The sequence below is a fragment of the Anguilla anguilla genome, chromosome 14, assembly GCF_013347855.1.
Source record: "Anguilla anguilla isolate fAngAng1 chromosome 14, fAngAng1.pri, whole genome shotgun sequence".
Classification (NCBI taxonomy): Eukaryota; Metazoa; Chordata; class Actinopteri; order Anguilliformes; family Anguillidae; genus Anguilla; species Anguilla anguilla.
In genome coordinates this window covers 20,776,029-20,801,860 of record NC_049214.1, presented here as the reverse complement: position 1 = coordinate 20,801,860, position 25,832 = coordinate 20,776,029, and the positions used below count along the sequence as shown (strand labels likewise).

The 25,832-nt window shown below is 41.3% G+C and overlaps 2 protein-coding genes across 4 annotated transcripts in view; both read right to left on the bottom strand.

The window, feature by feature from the left end:
• Window positions 1–776: 776 nt before the first annotated feature.
• Window positions 777–9,394, bottom strand: sdad1 (SDA1 domain containing 1). The gene is made up of 22 exons (XM_035390662.1): window positions 9,187–9,394; window positions 8,623–8,727; window positions 8,288–8,386; window positions 7,772–7,882; window positions 7,619–7,690; window positions 7,427–7,527; window positions 6,878–6,935; window positions 6,431–6,505; window positions 6,165–6,266; window positions 5,995–6,064; window positions 5,756–5,859; window positions 5,518–5,575; window positions 5,359–5,417; window positions 4,751–4,827; window positions 4,504–4,601; window positions 4,234–4,310; window positions 3,495–3,624; window positions 3,282–3,376; window positions 2,996–3,183; window positions 2,426–2,510; window positions 1,301–1,462; window positions 777–954 (listed from the first exon to the last, which is right to left on the bottom strand). The coding sequence occupies exons 1-22, from the start codon at window positions 9,274–9,276 to the stop codon at window positions 910–912; spliced, it is 2,061 nt and encodes a 686-aa protein (XP_035246553.1). The 5' UTR covers window positions 9,277–9,394; the 3' UTR covers window positions 777–909.
• A 2,403-nt stretch (window positions 9,395–11,797) lies between these two features.
• The window catches only part of ptpn13 (protein tyrosine phosphatase non-receptor type 13), a 60,573-nt gene continuing 46,538 nt past the window's right edge, over window positions 11,798–25,832 (bottom strand). Inside the window, exons 25-49 of one of the 3 annotated variants that reach the window (XM_035390659.1) lie at window positions 25,670–25,813; window positions 24,787–24,880; window positions 23,487–23,572; window positions 22,708–22,870; window positions 21,962–22,176; window positions 21,733–21,831; window positions 21,239–21,618; window positions 20,599–20,785; window positions 20,148–20,303; window positions 19,515–19,686; window positions 18,530–18,740; window positions 18,310–18,401; window positions 17,823–17,875; window positions 17,067–17,219; window positions 16,730–16,895; window positions 16,532–16,630; window positions 15,771–15,874; window positions 15,603–15,658; window positions 15,379–15,476; window positions 14,828–14,976; window positions 14,361–14,451; window positions 13,894–14,231; window positions 13,577–13,792; window positions 12,782–12,844; window positions 11,798–12,476 (exon numbers count right to left, since the gene is read on the bottom strand). In XM_035390659.1, coding sequence (XP_035246550.1) covers window positions 12,399–12,476; window positions 12,782–12,844; window positions 13,577–13,792; window positions 13,894–14,231; window positions 14,361–14,451; window positions 14,828–14,976; window positions 15,379–15,476; window positions 15,603–15,658; window positions 15,771–15,874; window positions 16,532–16,630; window positions 16,730–16,895; window positions 17,067–17,219; window positions 17,823–17,875; window positions 18,310–18,401; window positions 18,530–18,740; window positions 19,515–19,686; window positions 20,148–20,303; window positions 20,599–20,785; window positions 21,239–21,618; window positions 21,733–21,831; window positions 21,962–22,176; window positions 22,708–22,870; window positions 23,487–23,572; window positions 24,787–24,880; window positions 25,670–25,813 — 3,663 coding nt within the window. In that variant the 3' untranslated portion in view covers window positions 11,798–12,398. The remainder of the gene's footprint in view (window positions 12,477–12,781; window positions 12,845–13,576; window positions 13,793–13,893; window positions 14,232–14,360; window positions 14,452–14,827; window positions 14,977–15,378; window positions 15,477–15,602; window positions 15,659–15,770; window positions 15,875–16,531; window positions 16,631–16,729; window positions 16,896–17,066; window positions 17,220–17,822; window positions 17,876–18,309; window positions 18,402–18,529; window positions 18,741–19,514; window positions 19,687–20,147; window positions 20,304–20,598; window positions 20,786–21,238; window positions 21,619–21,732; window positions 21,832–21,961; window positions 22,177–22,707; window positions 22,871–23,486; window positions 23,573–24,786; window positions 24,881–25,669; window positions 25,814–25,832) is intronic. The other 2 variants (XM_035390660.1, XM_035390661.1) reach the window with 2 other exon arrangements.

The window sequence follows — 25,832 nt, the reverse complement described above, 5'->3', positions numbered from 1 at the left end:
AGTGGGATCCTCAATGCTTAGAAGCATGGATCCAGATGTCTTTGAACTAAAAAACATGTCTTGAACTAAAATCCTTGATTTTTTGAACCAGTAAAGCACCTTATAATTTCAGGATTTCTTTGAACCCAGTCCCTCACTGCATTCAGCAACATAATGAACCTGGTGAACCTTTATAGTCACAAACAGCTGGGATAGATTTTACTTTTCCGCCTTGTGGTTGACCGTGCTTTCAACAGACTATATAAAACAATATATATATAAATGATTGCTGTAAATACTGCAATACTGCAGTACATAGTATATCTGACAGGCATATTCTGCTGAAATAAAAAAGAAAAACCTTGAAAATTATAAAATAATCTCACTAGATCCACATAGGATAATATTTTGAGATATCCATTAAACTACTCAGGAAGTCTAATTTATTTACTAAAATAATTAAAGGCCCTGGGTAAAATTACAACCATTTTAAAACAGCAATTTACCTTGAATCATGTTTTTCCCCACTTCAGGCAGACATGGCTTTTGATTAACAAAGATTAACAAAGATTAACAAAACCAGGTCAAAACCTAGTATATGGCTGGACCGTGTATGGGTGTGCGAAATACGACCAATGGCGTAACTTCATAACTCGGCCGACCAATGGTGTAACTTCATCACTCAGTCACTCAGTCACAGACATTTGCGTCGCGGTCCAGCGAAAAATACATATTCTTTCTCACTTGAATGAATATTTCAAGAAAACAATGAAAGGACTTTGAGAACAAAACAGACGTTTGATTAGATCAACACGAATCCTTTATTACCTGTACAAATTGGACCGGATATAATATAGAGAAACGGCTCAATGGAAAAAGCAAAGGCAGATCACCACATGAAACAGGGGTGGTGCTACTTAAACTTCAACCTCACTTCAGTTTCTTCTTTTTCAGGAGAGCGTCTCTTAGGGCCACCTGAAGGCAGACATCGAAACATTCAGCTCCAAATATGACAAGCATTCAGTTTGGGATTAGCTAACTCGCTAACTTCACAAGGTGACACAAAGGGGAAAATGCGGGCGGGGCACAATTATATAAAGCTAGACCACAAAGGCATCCCACTGCTTCACCATGCACATCAAACAATGTTAATGATATCTGATAAACGATCACTAAATTTGTGCTTATCTATGAGGGCAGTTGAAGATCAGCTTCTATTATTTGATGAGCTAAGTTGAATTATTATTGATATGCATATGTTTAAATCGCTCCTGTTATCACAGTCTCGTGATGAAAGGTGAGGTATAATTCAGAAACGTACCTGCTTGTCTCTGAAAGATCGTTTGTTCTTGGTGCGTACGTTCCGACTATGCCTCATCATCATGAAATTCTTCGTCCTCTTCTTTTCCTTGTTGGTGGTGCTGGCATAGGGGTTCAGTTTGAATCTCTTCCTGACAAACTCTTTCCTGTCTGTTCTTCCAGCCTATGTACAACAGTGTAGACACTGGTAAGGTAATGTCAGTTCTGTAAAGCAAGCACTGCAAGTACAACCCAAGTAACTGGTCTGGAAAACAGACAAGAGAGTAGAATTCCCTGCCCAGCAAACGTCCAGAAAACTCCAACAGACCTGATTTGTTTTTTCCCCAAAAACAGAAAATCTCAGTATTTTCTACTTCCAGTATAAGATTTGGTGAGAGCGGAACTTATGAAGCTTCTCCAAATTCACTTTCACAATTGCTTCTGCTACAAAACCCCTTTTGATGAGGTCCAAGACAGAGCTACTAACCCACAATTTTTTGCTCCATCTTCTTATTACTCAAATATTTTCATATTATCTCCATTCTTCAAATCTCAATACATGACTTTGGGACCTTGTTCACAGATGAAGTTGATGATCTGTTGGCTCAAGGTCCTCGGCTGTACAGCCTACTCTCTCTACCTCTCTGTCCTTGCACCATGGTCCACACCAGGTCTTCCACCACCCAGCTTATCTCCACACTCATAGAATCTGACAAAACTTTTGTCTTCTAAAAAGACAACCAGCCCTCAGATTACAATTTCTTTAAGGACCTTTCATTCTTTTTCTCTCCTCCTCCAGCACTGCCCTTACTTCTGGCCCCATTCCTGCTCAAACAGGCCATACAGCAAGTTGCCCTTATTTCTAGCTTCAGGCTGGACACTGTACAGAGACAGAATCTGAGGCCCTTCACTCTGCAGGAGCAGCCACCTCCTTACCTCCCTATCCCTCTTGTGATACAGGAAACCCTTTTCCCTTTTTAATATTACCAGTATTTGGCTTGATACAATTTTACCTTCAGCAACTCTAAATGTAAACTTGAAAAATAACTAATTTGTGTGATAGGACACTGTATCATTTGACCCATCATATATAGACAGCATTTCAGTTCACTGTAAACTAAATAGGATTGATTGAGGTTTTCCGTACCATGGCTGTTGCCAGTCGTGTTTCTTTATCAGCTTTTGGCTTCTTGTGCAGACGCTCAATATTTCTCAGTGAAAGCAGCTCCCCTCTGAAAAAATTGGGTCACATTAATACCAATGCATATATCCATAATGCAATTAGACCACGAAACATGGCTCTCATGGTGACCTGATATGAAAAAGATATTTATAATTATATAGGATTTGGTATGAACACTTTGCTTTCAAGCTCTTTCAAGTTATGAATTACCGTTATCTTTTTTGTGATTTCTACAGTAAATCAAGTGACCATTTAAAATATATAAATAAATTATTCTTTTGCACTCATGGTCTCAGCTGGGGTGTGCGTACTTTAAACCTGACCTGACACTCATGCCATCTGCTTTGAAAGGAATGAAAGGAAGCACTGCTGAGCACTTGAGACACACTGTGACATCACACCTGAATGGTCTAAAGATGACGACAGACGGGTGTGGGTAGTGTATGAAAAGCACAAGCAAAGCACCCACACAGTAAGGCAATATGACCACTGTAAGGCTGCTGATCAGGCTCTGCACCAGCGTCACCCACATACCTGGTCTCTTCATCGCTGTCATCCATAGACTTCCTCTTCTGGCTCTTTCCGGGGGCAGAGTTCACCTCCTTTGCCATCTGGGCAAGGCGGATCTTTTTGAAGTCATCCTGTGTGAGAAGCCGGCTGGCACTGACCACCGCTGCCTTGGCATTCCTCTCCTCCACTGGCACGCTCTGCAGTTTCTCTGCCTGGAAAGTAAAGTTATTTACTGTGTGTTGTGTGTTTTCCAGTGAACTCAATCCTGTGCATGAAGGCGAAGGGAAATGGGAACAGGATTTGCACATACCACCTCTCCTTGTTCTTCATCAGAGGAATGGTGAACGTCAACCCATTCTCCATCATCATCATCATCTTCACTCATGCTGGCGCTCTCCCAGCCTTCTGTGGGAGGTGGGGACAGATACACCAATCAGAATATTTAAAAAACAAGTAAGTAAATAAAACACCTGAGCTGTGGTAAAGCGCATTCTGTGTGTAAAGTGCAGAGTTCCTCCCTAACCTTCATCTGCTTCATCTCCTTTCTTCCCCTCCTCCACCTCCAGAACCTCAGCTCCAGGGATGAAGTCTTTGGCCTCGAGCTCCCCATAATCCTGAATCCGAGCCTCAGTTGAAGCCTCGGTGGGTTTCCCCTGGCAACAGCACAACAGTTACACTGGGCAAGCGAACACAACGTTCTTGATCTTCTCAGAACCGCCGCCCTACTTCAGAAAACCTCCACACTACACCAGTCAGTCAGCGAGCGAGCCGTGGAAGCACACTTCCTAGCTGATGTGCAGAATTATAGTACTTGTTGTTTGATGGAATTCATTGTGTACAAGGCGCTGGAGGGAAAAACATTTTTTTTGTTTAAAAAGTAGCCCGTTATCTATGTTTGCATTATTTCTTGTTGGGTACTACTGTCGGAATTGAACAATTTGAACCATTTGATTTCCAGGAGAAAGTTACCAACTGAATCCACTTGGGGGCTTACACACGTATAAAATATATACCTTCGCATTGTTTGTGTCATGTCTTGAAGAAGGTATTTGGATGGAATTAAACTGGTTAAATAAAAGCAGCAATCATGACAAAAATTTATCAACTTTTATTCTATAAAATTTTATTCTGGATATTTCATAATTTCAGATTGAAACATTTTTTGTTTTGTGTAATATGAAATAAACAATTATGGCATAAGAATATGAAACAAGGACATGTTGAGCTGTGGTGTATGATGTGAATATTGCTAATATCCTCACCCTGTATTTCTTCTGTAGCATGCTTGGATTGAGATTCCGGAAGAGCTGGATAAGCCCTCGTGATGACATCATCACATCTAAAAGCAACCAAAAAAATAATCAGTCCCAAAAACAGAACACTAATGTCTACCTACTATAAAGTTGCTAATATAGTTGCCAGTGACTTAAACCTTTGCAAGCTGAAATGTTTACAGTATTAATATTGCTTGGGAGAACTTAATGCATTGTGTAGGTATCCCTTTCCCACGTAAAGACAATAAAATGGCTCACTCTTGTCTTTGTGGGTCTTGTACTGTGCCAGGTCCTGTAGCAGGTCTTCTGTCATTGCCAGAGGACAACGAGCTGCCACTTCCCGGATGGCATTGATGCTGTGAATTAATCATGATGGAGACAAATTAGGATCACGCACGCATCACTGCCGAGAACAAGTGAAGGACACACTGGAGAAACATTAAATAAATACACACAGAAAATCATTGTCATCTACAAATAACTATTTAGAAATGCCAATGCCTACCCCACAGTCATCACTTCTCCCGAGTTTCGGTCTGTGACGAAGTTGTTCGCTATCGTCATGATCACAGATTGAATGATCTGCAGAAGTGACACAAGAACATTACCCAACGGAGAGACATTTACATTTTATCAAGTATAAATTGCTCTGATCATCTTTAAAAGCAGGGAGCCAATTTCACAAGAGAAACCTCCATTTCCAGGTTCTCAAAATTAACTACTTTGTTAGCAGATGTTAAGTCCCTATGTATTTTAAATCACATGCAGTTTCCACTCTTCTGAAAAAAATCAGCTGGATTTGGATATGCTGTCCCAAATAATTGCAAGTCAATATCTAACAATATCTAACTGACTAATAGGTTTCATTGGTCTTATTGACACTGCAAATGACTGGTTTCTTTCCCATCTCTTATACAGAAGATTTTCCTTTAATGCACACTGTTCAGACACAATCAACTTATAGGATTTATAGCTTTTAAAATATAACATCAAGATTCACCATCAACAAGCATGACTAAAACTACTGAGTTTCATTATGAATCTTTAGTGCTTAACATTGCCCACAATGGGCTCAGATACATATGAGATGAGTGGTCAGAGAGAAGACATTACCTCTGGGGGGACCAGTTGATGCGACGCCTGTGCTGCGCACAAGAGGATCTTGGTGACCTCTGTAAATTACAAAAATGTAATTAAACTTCTGCAGCACCTCTCTTACTAATTTCTCACACCCACTGAGTCTAAAGCTTGGTTTAACACAGACGTCCTTACCTCTTTGATGGGGCTGGAGAAAGCGTTGCAGAAATGGGTAAAAGTTGAAGAGGAACAGCTGTTGGACAAGACACAGTTTTAATGGAAATTTCAGTGAAGTGAGATTTCAGAAAAGTGGACTTTTCAATGGCCATTCCAGGTGAAGAACACCGCTACAAGGCACATCATAATGCCAGTGTTACATGGTTGAGGCTCTTTAAAACAAAGAGAAGAGCATTGACAAAGATGTGAAGTGTACCTCGTGGATTCCAACTAGCCTGGATAACAGCTCCATCATCATTATTTTGACCTCGAAACGTTCTTTGGAGTCCTCCAGCTGCCGGAATAGCTTCTCGGAAAAATCTAGCCAGAGAAAGTACACTTTTAAAATTATGGAATCCAAAACCTTTTTTTTTTCTTCCAAATTCATCCACAAATCTTCTCAATGGATGGTTCAAGCAGCTGGGCTAAGGCAGTTGCGTTAGGTCAGCCCCCTACCTTGTGGATCGTGGATCAGATGAATAGCAGAGAAGTTGAAGACTTCAGCACGTTTTTTCTTCTTATGTTTCTGTCGTGTGTGGAAAAAAGCCGATAGATATAAATGAATGCAGTAACTCCCTCATAAAAGATAAGAGCTCATCTGCAATAGGCCTCCTGATTGGTCCTACCTTGAGGACTTTCATAGCTTTTTCCATCTTTTTCTTGTTCTTTGTGCTTTTTTTCCCTGTTGAATACCTCACCATGATGTCTCTTGCCGAAGGACCCTCCTCCTAGAGAGGAAGATGGATTTTATCGCTAACAGCAAAGACAAGCTTCACAGCTGACATGTTTGCAATCTTCTTTCACAGACTTCACAGCTGACCCAAATCCTCAGTCATCTTTCACAGATAAGCTATACACTTTACCCAACGCCTCGTTTTCCAATACCACTTACCTCTGACTCTGAATCACTGTCTTTTTTCTCATCCTCATCTTTTCCCAAGAAGAACTTTAAGCCTGCCACAAGAATCTGAGAGGAGATTAACAAAATTATTAGTCTAATCCTTTATATATAACCCTTTACACTGGAAAAGTATTCAAGGATGCTGGTATCCATCAAGAGGATAGGCGAACAGACTGAATCATAGAACACTGAAAGGAATGCTTGATATGAACCAATAACATGTACTTTTACATGTGGCATGAATGAAATATTGCACTGGCAGATAAGATGCTTTGTAGCATCTGTTTGCCAATTATGAGTTCCAATTTTTAACTTACATTTTAAAAAGCATCAAACTTGGTTAAAAAAAGCTGGTTGTTTCATAGCAGCATTTAAAAAATCTGCAGTATCTTAGGTTCATATCAAGTAGAAAGGAAATTTACATTAACAAAACCATACCTTTGTGACTTTGGAGAAACATGCTGTTGTTATAACGTTTACCGTTTTGGCATCATTCCTAGAGAAAAATCAGTTGAAAAAAATATTATCATTGGAAAGTATTACTAAGGAGCAGACTTCATGCCAAGGAGCACACTTGACGCATACGTTATTTTACACAGTGTAGTATGGTGTATAAAAAACCAATGCTTCCCTTTTAAAATAATGTAATTGGCTCATTCTTCCTCACAATCTGTGAAATGCAATAAAAGATGGAAAAATATGATTGGCCACTTCACCCCAAGTGGTTGGAGAAAGTTCTGTATTGAAGTGTGTGGAAGGAACTAAATTTGTTAAAGTCAGGAAAATGTAATGCCCATACTTATTACTTATCGACCTAGTATTCACCAATTTTCTTTATCAGTACTCTAACGTAGATGTTGTATATATCCCCAGACAATGACCCACGGCTACTGAAAAGTTGAAATTATAAACTCATCAATCTGGTCAGACGAAAGATAAAATAACGATCGATTTAATGGTCACTGATCTCCGTGGGAGGCCGCTCACCAGATGTTTCTCTTATACAGGTCAACCATCACATCCAGAGATATTTTAGCAGCCACAGCATTGCTGTCCCTCAGCATGGTGTACATAAAGTTCTGTAAGGTCTGCAAAAGGAGTAAGCAAGATTATGCACAGGTTAACAGCCAGGGCGACCAACAAGTACAATCAACAAACAAACAAACAAAAAGGGCTTACTGTGTTCACTTTGTTGTTTTTGTGCTTGGCGTTGATATTCTTGATGTCTGTCACGATGTGCATGAACAAAGTCTGGAGACAGAAGAGAAAACGGTGAGCGGAGGACGCTGTGAGGTGGAGCTGTGATTACTGGTGGATGTGATGGAGGCAGACCTTTCTCAGAAGCTTGTCGTGACAGCGCAAGAGCTCAAAGAAGAGCTCCAGCAGACCTGTTGGGTTGATGAGGTCTTTGTTCCTCAGAAGGATGAGGGCCTTGCAGAATGTCTAAAGAGAGGAGTGAGACAACATGACATGTGAATGGGATCGGTACAGTATCACTGAATCTAGGCTACATAATACTTTCTATAAATCAAGTCCTGGCAGTTAAAATTTGAGGTTTCGTTCTTAGCATTCATTCTGTAGATAGTACAGTACTGAGACATGTTTATCAGCATGAAGCAACACAACTGGATGACCAAATACAAATTTGGCATCATTACTCATAACTGACAAAACAAATCCAAAGCTTTTAAATGATGTGAACCACTCAATATGTTTAGATTATTACAAGAAATTTGCATGGAAAAATGGTGAAGAACACATACTAATTACACAAGCCACAAAAATAGTCATCATTACTTTGAATATACAGTGGCCCTTATGTAAATCATAATCACAAGTTTTCCTCACCATACGCAGGTCAGGTTGAAGGACTGTATGATGACTTAACAGAAGATCAGTCAACTCATGAGGGAAACTGGACAGGTGCTGTTGATAGCAGTGTCCTACCTGAAAAACAATGCATGGGTTTGCTTCTCATTGGTCAGAAGGTCATAATGCACGATAAGCTTTTCAGGTACAAACGTTTTAGTTAGGCGAAACAAAATTATAAATACATTTTAAAAAAAATGAAAATAGAGTTATACAGATTACCAACATGGCTACAGGAACTGAAGACCCCTTTTACAGAGACACGGGGCTGTCAGACAACCAATAACTGGCTACCAGACCATTCAATATCTCACCTGGGCGAGGAACATAACCAGATCTGACAGTTCCTTATTAGGTTTGTCAGGCTGAAGTTTGAAGACTTGGACATTGGATTGGTAGTGTCGATACTGCTGCAGAAACTGGGCGAGACGGAGATAATACGTATGGAAAAAAACAATTATTTTAGCACAATTCTTTTCAGACAGAAAACATATTTGCCGGGGACCGGTTTTTTCTCACTGGGCTTCCTAGGTCCCTCAAAGCAAGGACCAACTGCTCAAGATTATATGTCTCCACATTTTAGCTAGTTAGTACACGGATGTCGGATATTGAATACATTTCCGTACATTCAATGTAACCAATAATAAGTGTAAGCTAGTTAACTTTAAAAGGGTTGACTAACGCTGATGCTCTCTAAGCGAAAAACGTTGATAACGTACCTAACGTAGCCGTACCAAGGTACCAACTCGCCAGTACAAAATAATGTTCGGTCCAGGCGACTCAGCTTAAATTAATAACATTGCAACAGAACACAGCTAGCTAATATTTCTCTCGTTTCATTTAGCTCTGAATTGCTAGCCACCTATCATTTCGCTTACCTCTTCCGTGTAGGACTGGGGGTCTCTTTTGATAAGATTCTGTAACTGTGGCAGATTTGTTGGTAACTTGTTGTTGTGTCTTCCCGACATTGTAAAGTTTTTTAACTTTCGTCTAAATTAATTTGGGAAAGTAAAGAAACCTATAAAAAATTACCAGCGTGGCTTACATGAGAGACGCCATATTGTAGAGAACTCTACGGATAAGACATAGGAACAAACTTCACAGAAGCGCGTTGTGAAAAATAAATGCGTGATACTTCCTTCCGTTGTTTAATGCAAGTGAATCCAAAAATGTTGCTTTACCGCCCTCTTCCGTCACTTCATCCTCCTCTTTATTTTGAAGACCTCTGCTACTCTTTTTACATACAATCTATGTAACAATCCTATATCATTCAGATAGCCCATTAAAATTTGACACACTTTACTGCCAGTGGCAAAAGCCAGAATCTGTTTTAACCGAAATTCCTGCTGCACAGCCTGTCCACACTCTGCCCTCATATGCCTCAAGACCTGTGAAATAAAGGTCTGTCTAGGGGAGGCCATTTCTCATCGGGGGATGATGTCCCTATCCACCTAAGACTTTTATTATGTTCTCACTCATCTTCCATTCATGTCTGTAGAACTGCTTTTGCAGGGTGATTATCCATATGTACCTGCAGGTTTACCCAGTAATTTGCATTTAGGCCTAACCATTTTCTACACAGTGGCACCTCACCTGCTTCTACCTGTAGAGCACATACTGGTGATGTTTTTATTAGCCCCCAGGCATAATCTTAATGCTTGAGCTTGCACTTTGTCTAGTTCTTTCAGTCAAGTCTCTGATCCTAAACCATGTACCACACTCCCATACAATATTCTTGAATGATCCAAGGCTATATACATTTAGATCAAGAGAGAGTGACTGTTGTCACTACCAGATGTTTCATCCCATTTATAACCTTCGGACACTTCCCTATGACTGGATTTATATGCTGAGACCATGCTACTCTTGAATCAAAAACCACCCATAAAAATATCAAACTCTCTCCAAACTTACATTTAAAAACCCAAGAACCCATACACTATTGATGTCTATGCATTGCACTAATTATTTCAATACAAAATGCTTTTATGGTGATGTTTTAAAAATGATTTTAGTGCCAAATTTAGCTAAATTATTTAAATTTATTTCAATCATCTGTGGGGAATTTTGTTACACTATTAAACTATATTTTTCCCTAAGAACTCATGCTACAGACACTAGGTGCACAAACACTACACATTTTCAGTTTTAACTTGAGTGACATAGGCTAGAAACCTGAGCTTAAAAAAAGAAACACAATAAAAAGATTTGTGTGCTGGCTGCTTTGCAATTGGTTTGGTGAATATCATTCAGTCATGTTGAGTAGGTACCACTCAGCATCCTGTAAACAGTAGCCATTGTGCCAGTTTTATTCACTGCAATTTACATTCTCCACAAAATTTTATATTATATATTAATATACAATAAATGTGTTTAAGGTCTCATGGATCTTGCAGTTGTGAATTCCTGCCCTAGTTTGTAGCAAATATTGAACACTGGCATGCAATGTGAGAAATATCATACCAACTCCTCCATGAACTGCTGATTCTAGAACAAAGGAATTTACATTTCCTTGGCTATCTTATTCTAATTCAGCATTTCTCACTATGTGAAAGAGTAAAGCCAAGACTGCCTACCAACTCGATCAGATAAACAGCTGTAGATGCAGCAGGTTACTCAATCACCAGGGGGCACTCTTATCTCTACCAACACTGAAGAAATGCAGCAGCTTCCTCCTCATTTCTCACCAAAATAGTCCTGCTGAACTAGCTATTGTACTGAAGGAGTGTTTAGCTTTAATACAGAAACTCCTTAATACAGCAATCTTCTACTATATGAGTGGGACTTACAGGCACAAGTAAATGTAGCATTGGCAAGGTCATAAATCAGTGCGACCAGTTATATAGTTTATGATTTAAGCACGTTTAAAGTAATTGCATCACTTTGCCTGGTCTGTCTCTCAGGAAACTGCTTTTCCTTACAGGTCTTGGGACTATTTAATGCCGGGCCAGAGAACATCAGCCTGAACTATTGCAGTATAGTCCCTTTTAAAGGCATTTTTCCACTTTTATCATTTTAAAACATGATGCCTGAACTTCAACATCAGCACAGTAAAATATATACTGCCCTGTCCCATCTTCACACATTGATTATACCAGACACTCCAACCAGAGCTCTCAGTTCAGGACTCTCTTACCTGTAGGCTGCCTGTCCTATGTCTTCTAGCACTTGGCAGGTGGTCTTTGTGACCACAGCTTTTCTCTGGCCTCATCCCCCGATGGGGGATTGGCCTATCCCCAGTCAGAAAGGCATATTCATTCCCTCCCTTTATTTCACAGGTCGTGAGGCATGCATCTTGATGGTGGCATTTGTAACAGTGACATTTTTGATAAATGTTGTCAGTTGTGCCATCAAATGTCATCATTTTAATAGATGTCATCATCGACATTGATCTCTAGCTCTAGTGGTGTTTGCTTACTATGTGAAATGTACTTCTAAGTTGTGTTGGCTAAAAATTTCAATTGTAATTGATGTAGATAACACAAGGAGTAAAGACATGATACTCTTTTATTTACAAATTGCAAACAGTCCTGTAAATAACATTTAAAAACTTATCCAGTTTCATTTGATAAATATATACACTTTAATTTCAACTGGCAGTCAGCACTTAATAATAGATTTACATAGCAAATACTGTCACTGTATTCTGTCAAGGCAACCCTTCGCATCTTATAGCTTTAAAATACATACATGTATGATTTTTGTTCAAAATAAGATATGAATTCAATTCTAACTGTCATACTTGTTTAATTTCAAAGGACTTAGAAAGGCATTTATTTTACTGCTGGATATGTCACATATAAAAATCAATTTTTATTTTATTTGTAAGAGAGCAGCAGTCCAAGAAAAAGAACACAAGTCAGAAAAAAAAAAACTATACAGAATCCTTTAGGATTTACTTCAAATTCATGGAGCAGAAAGTCGTAAAGCCAGCTATAAAATCTGCACTAATGTTTTGTAAACCCTCAGCCACAGAAGCGCCCATTTCTCTAAAATGAACCCTCGTGTACACCTCAGTGTCACTGTTCCCACGGATGAGTCTCACTGGCACTCGTGAGTGAGTGAGTGAGCAAGTGTGAGCAGACGTCTGCTATCCTGAGATTTTCTCGTCTGCTTGTAGACATCGCAGGACGTACAAGATCACTTGATAGCAGAAAATGTACTGTTCCTATGGAGCGTAATTACAAAAGAGAACATAAATAATTACATATATGTTTGTATATTGTAATGGCAAATACAACACACATTTAATTGACTGAACATGAACAGTCGTATGAAATACTCTCGAATGTGAGTACTTAATGTTGGCCCCTCAGCATTTTATCATTACATAACAGGCTTTGGAAAGTGGAAGGGGGAATATAGGGGGTAATATAGCAAAATATTCTCAATGAAAGAAATTCCAGTTCAAAATTCAAAATATTTGCTTCATTTAATATTTCTAATACTATCGTCAAAATAAAGTGTTGTTACCTCGGTTTGGACCATGCCATGTCTCTGCAGCCGCATAGAACGCACAACATCTGAAATATCAAACTACAGAAAAACAAGGGTTTTGTGAAAAAAAGCAAACACTGAAAAAACTGAAAGGAAGTGAAGTGGCTGATTTTGGGAGCGGCCCAAAAATAAACATTTGATAAATTCAATTAATGAAGTACTTAAAGGCATAATGGAGAATTCCTAATTAAATTCTGAGAAACCAACCATCCAGCTGATGAGGCAACTACCAGACAGAAATGTGTATTACTTGGGTATTATTTTTATTAAAGAGAGAAACAATGTGCCAAACAGGTAACCCTTTGATCACCTGAATACATCACAAATTGAACAGAACAGACATTATTGAGAAAAACTAGTCAACTGAACTGAATGAAAATAAACTAAAAGAGAAAATACAGGCCCATGCCATGCAATTTTTGCATTGTTATTGTTACTGCTTAAGTGATAAGAGAGCTATCCGCAAAAAGTAGCTTCTGATAAGGCTTTTTATTTCCCTCTATCCATCATGAAAAGCTCTGGCTGGTAGTCAAGCCAGCTAGTATCAAATAGAGGAAGTTGTGCCCTAGTTTTACAGGAAGTGGTTCTGAATCTACATTATGTGGATGTGTAATTACTTACTGCAAGCTTAAAAGAAAAGGCACTTTATAATATATTTCAAGAAGGAACAGTTTTTTTTAGTCATGTCATGTTCTGCACTTTGTTATGAAGTAAGTGTGGAACTCCCCTAATCGAAACCATAAGTTCATAAAACCTATGAATCATACTCACGTCGGCATCTTTGCTGATAAGGCCCAGTACCACATCTATGCAAATAAGAGTTCCTGAACGGCCAATCCCTGCGCTGCAGTGGGTAATTATGGGCCCTGAGCGGTGGATGTGCCTCATATAGGAGATGAATGTCAGCAGCTGCTCTGGTTGCGTGGGAGTCCCATGGTCTGGCCAGCCAGTGTAGTTCAGGTGAGTGACATACTGAACCTCACTGGTCTGTAAACACACAAACATAGTATTAGCCCTTCTAAGCATGTACATGATAATGGTATCATACTAAAATTAACTTGACAAAACCTTTCTTTAAAGCTAGCTACCTGGACATCTTTGACCTCAATGAGGCGGATGACAAAGTTGTCCAGATGCTGATCCTTGATAAGCGTGAGCTGGAGCCTCTCATCCACCATTTCAGGAGTCTTGGGTGTGTCGGGCCAGTAACGCTGACATTTAACCTTTCCACCTTCAACTTCCTGAGTCATCATGGCAATCACATTGGACTTCTGCTCCCATACCATTTGCCAAAAATCGGCAAGGGTGGTGGGTAGGGGTCCTTGGCAAGCAATGTACATGAAGCCTTCATCTTTCACGAGCATATTGATGAAGTTGGCATTGATGTAGCCCCCATCTTTTCCTAGAGTTACACGGGTGGTGTCAACTGGAAATAAATAAATACATAGTTTTTTAGTTTAATCATGCAATTAACTATGGTCTCAAACAAGCACAGAAATTACACAGAGATGTGCAGTTAAATATTAGGAAAGTCCTCAAATCTAACTCCACTTACAGGGGACAATGTTCTTGTATCGGTTCTTCTTCTTGTTTTCCTTGGTTTGCCCAATCAAACAATCATCCAACGGCTGCAAGTTCTGCAGATTCTGTTGAGAAAGTAGGATAAAGTAAAGTAGGATTTACCAGAAAGTGTTCATATATCAAGATGTCTTACAGTTATTGACTCAGTTTATACATTCTAGACCAACACATCATGTATAAATCTGAGATTATACCTGTCAGGAATACTCTATGTTGTCCCATTTCCCTTTAAATAACAACCTCAGAGCTGTGCAATGGATTGTACTGCTTAAATTAAGCTGAATTCTCTTTGTTGCATTTAATTATTAATGGCTCGAGAGGAAGACCAGAGGGACCCCTACTGAAATCGTATTCAGCTATATACTGTACATTTAAACACGAAATGTGTTTAAATGTACAGCATTAAGAGTACAGTTTAAGAGTACAGCAGAAACAACGTACCTCAAATTCCTGAAGGGGGATCTTCTGTTCCAGGAGTCCACGCATCATTCGGACGACAGTGTTGAGCTTGGCTCCTGTGTACTGACCATCAGGGACCACTTTCACCAGGGGAAGAGAGGTGAGTTCATCCTCTGTAATGATCAGGCCATCTGAAGAGACAGATAGAACACAGCCCACTAAGTGCTGCCATAGTCTCACTACAGCACATTTTGTAACACTTTCTAGAAGTATTCTCTTATGTTGTGCATCTGCAAAGAACCCCAATAAAATTTAGTAAACTGTAAGTGGATATGCTCATAAGATGCTTTCATTATTACTTTTGACAGCAACACTGAAATCACCCACACCAAGATTCATAAGCAGTATCCGTCAGCTGTTTCTAAGCTTATGAGCTTTCTTATCTTTCACTAAGCATTGTCACAATCAATAAGACTTGGCATTTTAATAGACGACAGTTGTAATGTTCAAAGCATTTAAATAGATTTTCCTGAGACAGTAACAATAGACATGATCCTGGCAAGTCTGAAAAGTGCCGAACGGTGACAGCTCACCTTCTGTGAATTTGGAGTTGATGTTCTCTATGGGCAGTTCATCACTTCCCCAAGTGATCTCGTCCTCCTCCAGAGGACCCACTGATGACTGAGCGAAGCTGTGGGCATTGGTTAAAGGTTTTTAGCACGACTTGTAACCGTAGGGTTAAAACACCTTTACATCAACCTCTAAATAAAGCCACGTGTTTCAGGTATTTATACGTGTCTCAGACACCCCATCTTACCGTTCCGTGGGAGAACCATCGACACATTCCTCTTTCCACAAAGCTTTTCGGGAGGTCTGCAATTCCACATTCACAACATTCAGGAACTTAAGACACAACACCCTGATAAGGAATATTCCAGAACATGGCTGGTAAACGGTTCCTAGCGTTTGGCCGGGAAGAGGTTACCTCTGGGGAGTCCTCGGGCAGGGAGGAGCCGTCACAGTCCGTATCTTCAGAGAGCTCGGCGCTCTCACTCTTCTTCTCTCTCCCTGTTTCTCCTGGGCGATAGTCTGAAGAGGTACATACAGAACTGGCCTCAGATGGGGACTCTGTTTTACCACTGACCATCCTGGGCTCGCCTCGTGGGCAACAGCACCGCCAAGAGTTCAGTGAGGACTCGGATAAATGAACGTGCCATCACCACGAATTAGCAGATATGACAAGACAAACAAAGTAGAAAGCCAGGATATTTTCTCCTGTGTGGTTAATTCTTTCTCATATGTTGCTATAGCCCTTGATCATACTGATGTGTCTGATTGCGATGGATATAAAGAGCCTGTTGTATGAGCCTTGATTTTCAAAAGCTTTCTTATTGGACTTCAAAAGTTTTGTCTAGATTTAATCTTCATCAATTCAAATTGCACGTTTCAAAACTGAGAAAAGCGACTGAGGACATTCTGTCTAAAAAAGAAAGAATGTCAGTAAGAAAACTTAAATATTCATAAACTCCAATTTTGTCCTCTCTAATATTATTGAATGATTGCTTTATTTTGAGTATTGGGTTTCTTTTATGCTGGGACATCGCTACAAATCACTGCAGTAAATGCACTCAAATTGCTGTTGCCTTTTCTTATTAATCCTGAATGAAAGTGCAGAGGGAAACTTATTTTAGCTGCCTATACTGCCCAGCACACTGGCCCTGTATATAGCAGACACGCAGCATCTACCTATTGGGGGTAAAGGTGGTGGGATCTTCACTCTGCTGGATTTCTCCCCGTCTGTTGGACCGTAGAGCTTAGACTTCACCCCACTGTCTTCGCTGGCATCTGCAAGTACAGGGAGTCAATGGGAAAATCTCAATGTGTGTTCCCAACTCACACAGGGCACTGTGGGACTGCGACAGAGCGGCGTCACACTGTACCCACCGGTGTTGCCGTTGCACTTGTCGGCATTGGTGGGGAGATAGTCCAGATAAGTGCTGGGAGTCTGGTCGGGGGGTCGGGACACTAGGAGGTGAACCAGGCCTCTGGTCTTGCGGATGGTAGTGACCGCTTTTGCATGCGACACTCCAGTCATCACCTCCTCATTAACCTGTTGGCACAGCACAATTTATGCATTTATTGTGCAAATGAGGTACAGACCATTAAGTTTTCCTCTTAATTTTGATATTCAATCCATTGAAACTGTTAAAATGACAATAATTGAAGCTTATACTTTTTTCAAGCTTGTACAAGTTTTTGAAGACTTCACGAGAGACGGTACCTTCAGTAATCTATCTCCCACTTGTAAAGTCCCGACGTTATCAGCGGTGCCTCCAGGGGTGATGGACTTCACGAAAATCCCCCTCTCGCCCCCTATCACTGAGAAGCCCAGGCCTCCAGAGACTGGCTTTTCCAGCTCCAGGTGAATGACCTCCTGACAACACAGGGCAGAAATAACATGAGATTAACTAATAGACTATTTACGATTCTTAGAACCAAGAGAGAGATTTCTGCACACCAAGATGTGCACAGCTGTATAAAAGCACATAGAAATGGAAAAATATTTTCAGATACAATAGGATGGCTGGATTTAGCCATACTAGCCTAGAATAGTAGTGTGAATTCCAAGGTGCTGTAATCTAATTTTATGGCCACACAATTAAATATAAAACACACATCCAATGAACTCTGAAGTTTATTCTCTTTCTCAGATGGCAAATCCTTGACTTGATTAAATTTGTCCCACAAATGGAGGACAACTACTTACAGTACTTTCACTGTCGGGTGTCACTTAACTTTAAACAAGTAGAATGTTGTTAGCGTTAGAAAGAGACCTAAATCAAGCAACCAATGTCCACAATCAAAACTATAAGCATGTGAGATACAGAAATATCAGATTACAGAACAAAATAAATGTTGCTCTATGAGGTTTTCCTCTGCATGGAAAAAGAATGCCCTTCATTGAGTAAGAAGACTATTTTCTGTTAACTCATACATATCGCTCAACTGTATTAATAGACACTTGTTGAAATGTTACCTCAGTGGGACTTAGAGGCTCTGGTTGGTTGCTTTCACCTCCATTGAGATAACCTTCAATGTGAGAGGGGAAAAAACATTCAGTTATGCTACCTGAACATTTGTACATCTGCTTGAGGGGGCTGTGATATTAAGTTTTCATAGTTATTTATGTCCAGTTAAATTTCACATAAATATAACAATGTGCACATGCATATACCACTATAATTCAATAAACAGCAGGCAGAATTCTGTTTATATGTATAAAACATTCAGAAATCATAACAGAAACCATAATTTAGTGATAAAATCCCACTCCCACATGCCCCAATCAGACTCACTGACATGCTGGCTCACTCAAAGAAAATCTCACCTGCTTACTGTGATATTTTACAATAAAACTGGCAATTGATCTGCATAGACCCTACCATAATTTTTAAAATGCAAATGTACCCATTATTTACAGTATACATGCAGTCTTTCTTAGGTGATGCACCTGTAAAACGTACCATTCATATTGGCAGGTGCATTCACTTTTGGGCAGTTGTTGTTGTTAAGACATGACACGTTTCTCTCTATTGGAGCGACAGGCTTTCCGTCCCTGAGAGGCAGAAGAATTATTATGGACTGGAAAAATCATCACTTATTCTGCATGAAACACAAAACATGTAAAAACATATTAACTGACAGGAGAAAAGACATTGCGTCTGGGTGTCTGCCTTTTGTTACCTGGTGACCTTGAGAACGAGGTCGCCCTGGGACAGCTCCATCAGCCTGAGGCTTTCGGCCAACGTCAGCTCCTGCGTGGGCGCCCCGTTGATGAAGTGCACCAAGTCCAGCTGCCTCAGACTGCCCTCTTCTGCAGCCACCGACCCTGGGGCGATGTCCTTAATGTAAAGCACCCCTAACAGGCTGTCGCTGCCCCCGTCCAACACCAGCCCTAGGGAGAATGAGAATGGCCCACACACACCGCAGCTCAGAAATGCTATTTAGCTGGTATCGTGGCATCTCAGAAAGGCCTGACCTTATGACTGAACACCCTGCACACTAACACAGTTTGACAGTTAAACGGAGACCGGTAAACTCTGATCTCACTGACAGTACAAGTTACTGGCAGACCCTAACACTAACCCTAACCGTAACTGTAACCTGACGCTCTCTCATGAAGCATTCATTTCCAGGAACCACATGCTCGTCTTTTTGAGTTACCGGCAGGTTCTTTTATGCTTGCTGTTCATTTCCACAGTTTAAGAAGGACTTTACAAACATAACAGTGAGGACTCCAGCTTCAGAACACAGGACTTGGATTAATGCAGGTCTCACAGCACAAGCCTAGGTCCCGAAATCATAGCAAGACCTGAAAAAATAACTGTAAAAGCCAGCTTTGCTTCAGGAATTAAGGACTTGATTACATTTCCAGTGTTGCAGAACAACACTGGAAATTGAATATGAAATATTTCTGAAACATTTTGAAAATTCATACTCCAAATGTACTGCTCCATAAAGATCTATTCATAAAAACGGAGGCAGGTGCACAGTTCCAGAAAAATAAGTGATGAAGCAATGTTCAAGAGGGCACCTGTACACTGTGAATATCAGATTGAAGAGAGGTGTGAAAATGGAAAGGGAGGAAACTTATGCTCACTCCAGGGCGTTCTTTAAAACACTTTAAACTTTGTCGTTAAAAAGAGTGAGAGGTTATAAAAGTGGTTACCGAGTGTTTCATCTTGGCACTGAAAGGGGATGTCTGGCAGCAGATGGGCTTCTATGGGAGGCCTGGGGACTTCCAGTACCCGACCCACCACCAGATCCACCACTCTGGGGGCAGCGCGAACCAGGTTCACAACCTCTGTGTGGCTCATGTTGGACACGTCCGTGTTGTTCACCTGGAGGAGAGGAGACATGGGACTTAGCAGTGTTGGTGGAAAACAACGCTCCGTGTGAAATATATATCCAATTAGCACAGAACACCTAAACGTGCAGGTTTCGGTTACAAAAAATACATAAATACACCAATACCAGCCTGATGCTACAGGATTACATTATGTTCTGCAGAACCAGTCATCGTAATACTGTACACCAATATGTTATATTCTAAAATACAACCACGTTATTTGTTGACTCAGAAGTACAGTGCACTTTGTACTATGTGCACACCATTCCAAGAGCTCTTGAAATATTTTGGCTTGCACTTTTGACTACAGTATAGAAAAAAAATCACAAGCCAATTGCAGGACATCACGCAAAATGAAACGGTCATGTGAAACACAGGGTTTCACCATGTCCAGAGTTTTATATCACCTGTGATTGCTAATGTAAGTGTATTGTCCTGCTGAGCATTCTGTACCATTATGAGGCGGTCCCCTGGCCGCAGTCTGCCGTCTTCCTTGGCAGGATCTTGGATGATGTCATGGATGTAGCAGCTAAGGTCATTTCCTTTGGTCAGCGTAAATCCCAGGCTGCCCTTCTCTGACTTTGTAAGGGACACATTCAGCTCCACTTCCTGAGGGAGAGGGGGGCAGGGTTTACAAGGTCAATTCAGGGCTTTGAAGTAAATATTGATGTTGAAAGCAACTTCACAAAGTCCTTTTTAAAGCACTCTCAATCGTATACACAGCCCTAGTCCTAAACACAGTTAAGGTTTAACCACAAGATTGCTCCATTATACAATAACAGTAAATTCAGTTCTCTCTATAGCTGTTTTGTCATTAGCAGACAGTAATAGCATTAACTGTTCTTCCACGTAGCCCAAACAATTTTTCTGACAGTGACCATCCCTTCCCTCTCTAAGCTCTTACAGGCAAAAACTCCTCCAGGTCCTGCCCACTGTCAGGAAAGGGCAGGGAAGAGGGCGTAGGCAGCAGGGGAGGTGCAGGGTCCTGGCCAAGGCTGGAGCTGAGGTGGCTGCGGTCTGCGGGTGTCGGAGGGGAGGCCGTGGCCCGCGGGGTGTGCTCCAGATCAGAGGACCGCGTGGCGGAGGAGCCCCTGATGGACACAATCGGGGACAGAGTCACAGGTTACACAGCCGCATAGCAGTAAGGCAGGGCTGGCAAAAGGGGGTGGCAGATCTTAAAGCGGCTGATTCAGTAAAGGCCTGGGCTCTGCGTTTACTACCGCCGGTGTCTGCTGGTAACAGAGCCAAACTGTGCCAGTGCCTTCACAGGAAATGGACTTCAGCTCTAGGAGAGGTGTCTAGACAGACTGATTTCCTTTTATTCACAGAACATGAGGTCATACCAGCAACACAGAGTTCTAAGAAACCATAATAGAAGTGCGCTATGCAGATATGACTGTTGTGCTCTGATGAAATGTTATAATTCCAAAGCACCATCATTGAAGAGTAGTATATCGGTAAAGCACAAATAGATTTACCACTGGATTTCTCTTCACTCAGCTATAGACCGCAGGCAAAAAGAGAGTTTGCACCTGAATTCCTACCTTGGGGTTAGCTCAGGCCTGCTGGGAGATTGGCTGGGGGAGTAGTAGGCAGAACGGATGGTGTCGTCCAACTCGCGTGGGGTCTCGTACTGGCTGAGCCCCAGGTTGTTGTCGGGGGTCTGGTAGACACTGGGGTCCCAGGCTTGGCTGTTGAGTTCCAGCGAGGGGCTGAAGGCCTTCTCCACCTCCTCGTTGTCGGTGCTGTCACTGTAGCTATCGCGGCGGCCGGGGGTCTTCAGCAGCAGTCTCTCCAGGGCTTCCTCCACGGGTCCCAAACCCCGCTGTCCACCGCCCTCTGCAGACGAGCTATCTCTAGGCGGCCTGACCTGGCCGGGATCAGTCGGGACTGATGACTCCTTCCGGGGTGAGGCCATCGGAGTCTGGAAAGCACACACACACACAAAATCAATGGATGTATGACCTCTGTAGGACCAGAACTACTTAAACGCTCAGGTCCAGGTCTTGCAATATATCAAAATTGTTAATTTTCTCACCAAACGCGAAATGTCCATTTCAGGTAATACTCCACGCTCGGGTCTACAGAGCAGCAGACTGACCTCCTGTCCAGTGCCTCGCAGTGCGGAGATTACCTCCTGAGGGTTCCAAACGTAAAAAAATAACATTCACTCAGTTGGAATTCTTCTCCACATTGAAATGTAAAAAATGAATGGACAATCACCACACACTGGACAGAGTCACTGCTGAAAGACGGAAATGACATACGTGCTGCGAAAGGCCTTTCAGGGGCGTGTGGTTGACCTGGAGGATGACGTCACCCACGTTGATCAGGCCGGTCTCTGCGGCGGGTTGCCCTGGAAACAGCTTCTTGACCCTGACCATGCTGGCCCAAGGAGGCTCGGTGGGCAGGGCCTCCTCTCGGCTGAAGCTAAAGCCCAGGCCGGAGGAGTTCTTCAGCAGGCCCACCTCAAACACATTGTCTGGAGGAAGAGAGAAGCAAAGAGGAAAGGCCCTATGGTCATACTGCAGAGAAGAGGCTTACTACGGTTAATCAGCTCAATCTGAGCTTGCAGAGCCTTGCCTCTTGTTGCCATCTAGTGATAGAGTGCTGCACTGGCCTGTAAGCATACAAGAAAAGACAAACAAAAATATCCTCAGGCAAGGGCCAAAATTAGGCTAAATAATTTGCTTATTACATAGAACTCAGGCAACCAATTTATAAGCTGACACGCCATGGTCTTAATCACAAGTATATTGATAGAGTTAGCTATTTCACATAAAAAAGACCCTCCTGAGTTCAATCAGATGTCTTTTGAGATCATGAAAGGTGATCTCTAGTTATGGGGACGTTGCATACAAGGGGTTAACACACTTGCAATAATCAGACAGCTGAACATATGCGTTTCACCCATGATAAAAACAAACGTGTTAAATTACAGACATTGAGCAGAGTGCTCATTTGAGGTCTGCCAGTGTACAGTAAATCTGACCATCTGTAGATGCACACTGACCATCAGTGACAAAGCTGTACTCGTGGTCTCCAGGCAACACTAGGTGGGGCTCCTCCTGGGTGTCCTTCTCACTGGACGCAATGGGAGGGGTGCACTGTGGGGTGAGAGGGGCGTGGACACTAGCAGCAGGGAGCTGGCCCTTCTCCAGTAGCAGATGGACCACCTGAGGAGAGGAAGGAGATTGGTCAGAGACCGTACCCAACTGTACACAGAAACCTGTTACTGTACAGCAAGAGGGATGGTCAGACAGTACCCTACTGTACAAAGAAACCTGTTACTGCACAGCAAGAGTGCTGGTCAGACAGTACCCTACTGTACAAAGAAACCGGTCACTGTACAGCAAGAGTGCTGGTCAAACAGTACCTTGTGATAACCTGAAACCATAATCATGTCACTATACAGAAACAGCCTGCTTTAACTGATGGTCTGAGGGAAACCTGATAAGCAACACACTCGGTTATGTAAAAGACTGAATCGCTGCAGAGGGACTGTTACATTTTAAACTCCCACATTATTCTAAAAAAAGCATTTCAAGATTACAGTCATGTCCACTGAAGTTAGTACAAATGTCAGATATCACATATTCCAGAAAATTCTCAAATCTAGGTACAGTAGGGCAAAAGTCAACGAGGACAAAGGCTCAATTTTACTCAATTGAACCGACAAATTCCAATAAAAATAATAAAACATCTATACAACTATTATTTTACAGCTTGTTACATAATAATTCCAATTATTATCAGAGGAAATAAAACAGCAGAAATGAACTGGGTCTTTACCTGGCCAGTATCTCGCAGGGTCTCTACTGCCTGTTTGTGAGTGGCTCCCTCAAGACTCTTCCCATTGACAGCCACCACACGGTCCCCTAGCAACAGCCAGGCCGTTGTTACAAACAGTACAGGCACGAAGATCAAATGTGCTCTATCTCAATCAGCACAAAACAGTATTAGGTGACAGTACCCGTTATCTAATATGCAGGAAATACAGTTGACAAATGAACATTTCTATCCGATCCGTATGGATGCACAAGCATGATATGTATCATTCAAGTATTAACGGGGGGATTTATCTTCTCTGAGTTAGTTTTGATTTTTAATTTTTTTAATGTTTTATTTTTTTAAACATTCTGCAATGTAACTGCTGTCATTATTTTTTGGACTGTAACCTCTGCATCTAGGCACTTCTCTATTCCATTGCAAAGTAGTGTTGAGTAGCTGAGTGTTTGTGTGCAGAGTAAATGAGGTGGATTTGTATGCAGCTGCGTGTATGGGGTTACCTGACGTTAGGCCGCTGTGCGTGGCATGCAGTCAGCCACATCCCCTGAACTCATTTGTCTAAACAGAAGAATTGCCTGCTTGTTCTCAGAAGGCAATTTCATATTTAACTGACGTTGCATTCCTTCGAATTTCATGCAAACTCAAACTACCCATACATGCTTTGCTACATGTGTTTTGTGGCTTTGCGACTTCAGCTAAACCGAGCAGAGAAATGGTCACTGTACCTAAAATAGTTCACATGCGCATAATGCAGTGATTAATTATAGATTACAGCAGCGTTTAGTTACGGAGTCTGTTATAAAAAAAGAAAATGATAGTCCTTAATAAAATGGAATGTAATGTATGCATCATTACTAAACCTGTGGATGATTCTCATACAGTCATGCTCCAATATGCAAGAATTACTTCCTATCTGTGTGTAATTCTAGCCACACTGAACTATATTTTAAAGCACTGTTAATATCCACAGTGCCGTACAAACAAACTCAAACAACCTGGATGATTTAGTCCTAAATCGGTTAAACTGTTTATGAAAACTGCTCCCCAAAATACTGGGCCAACAGGATTAGCAGTAAGTAATCTGCATGTCTTTCAGAGCAGGTATCTTTCTTTTCCAGCAAGCGTTTGGGATAAAGTGTAGTCCTGTGTCCTGAGTCAACCCATTCTTTTCAAAAGTGTTTTATGTGTCAGACTGGGTATATGTCTGTCAGATGTACTGCACAGAAAATCAGATGAGCTGGATTCTTCAAATCCTGGAAGCCCAAACTGAAATGGGCACAGCTAGGTAAACTGAGCCGCTCACCCTTCTGTATCCGGCCATCTAATTCGGCAGCTCCTTTTGGGATGATAGCCTTGACATAAATCCCTCCGTGTCTAACACTGGTGTTCACCCCGCCCTAAAAACGGAAAACACAGTTACTACAGCGAACTTCCCCACAAATGGTCTTTAATCAGAATTGGATTAGAAATCTATGTCTGATTATGTTATAGTGATACTGTTCTATGAATTGCAGTTCAGTGCTCATATTTGAAAAAAAAAAAAAAAAATTCTGAAGGAAAAGTGATAATTGAAACCAACCATAACCAAACCAAAGCGTGATCCAAATACCATGAACATGTACATGCTTTTGAGAGTTCACTATTCCCTTTCTGTTACAGGATCTTAAAGAGCTAGTTTGACAAGGGGGACATTTTGTCTTATGTTGTATTTGCAGAATGCGCTGGCATGAGACTAAATATAAATGTATCCTCTATTAAATGCCGTTATTGGAATGAAGCAATTCACTAACTTGGCAGGAGAGCTAAGAGTAGCATGCTTTTAATCAATGAGATTGCAAAGATCAACTAAAAAAGGAAATCAAACTGATCACTCCAGCAAACTACAATCTATGCATGTACAGGTATTAGTATGATAGTAGGATTATCCAAACAGATTCAAGATAACATACGGTTTAATCACAGCATAGCACATGCCATTGTTTTATACCTACTGTACAATCATTGTGTGACTGTTAACATAAAAATGCCTCAAAACCCTGCATGCACAGAGGCAAACGTTTCTTTTGTCTACTTTTCGCCACACGAAGGCAAGCGAAGAGCGCTTCACAAGCAGTGCAACTAGGGGCAAACAAAAAACACACAGTTACGAGTTAAGGAGAAATAAGAAATAAAGAAAGCACGGAAACCTTGCCGAACAGTACCGTCACACTTATGCCCAGGCTGCTGTCCTTTTTGGACAGCTGCACGTCAAATAGATCTCCTGGGTGGAGACTATTGACCCCTTGGGCATTACCACTTAATTTTCCCATGTTGCAGTTGGGAGATAACTCCTGTAAACAGAAAACACTG

Excerpts from the sequence above, each read along its gene's own strand:
- sdad1 (XM_035390662.1), bottom strand. The coding sequence starts at position 9,276 with ATGTCGGGAAGACACAACAACAAGTTACCAACAAATCTGCCACAGTTA. Across the intron at positions 4,602-4,750 it reads GGAGAAGTGATGACTGTGGG|CATCAATGCCATCCGGGAAG; the intron begins GTAGGCATTGGC and ends ATTAATTCACAG. Across the intron at positions 2,511-2,995 it reads GACAGCGATGAAGAGACCAG|AGGGGAGCTGCTTTCACTGA; the intron begins GTATGTGGGTGA and ends CAATTTTTTCAG.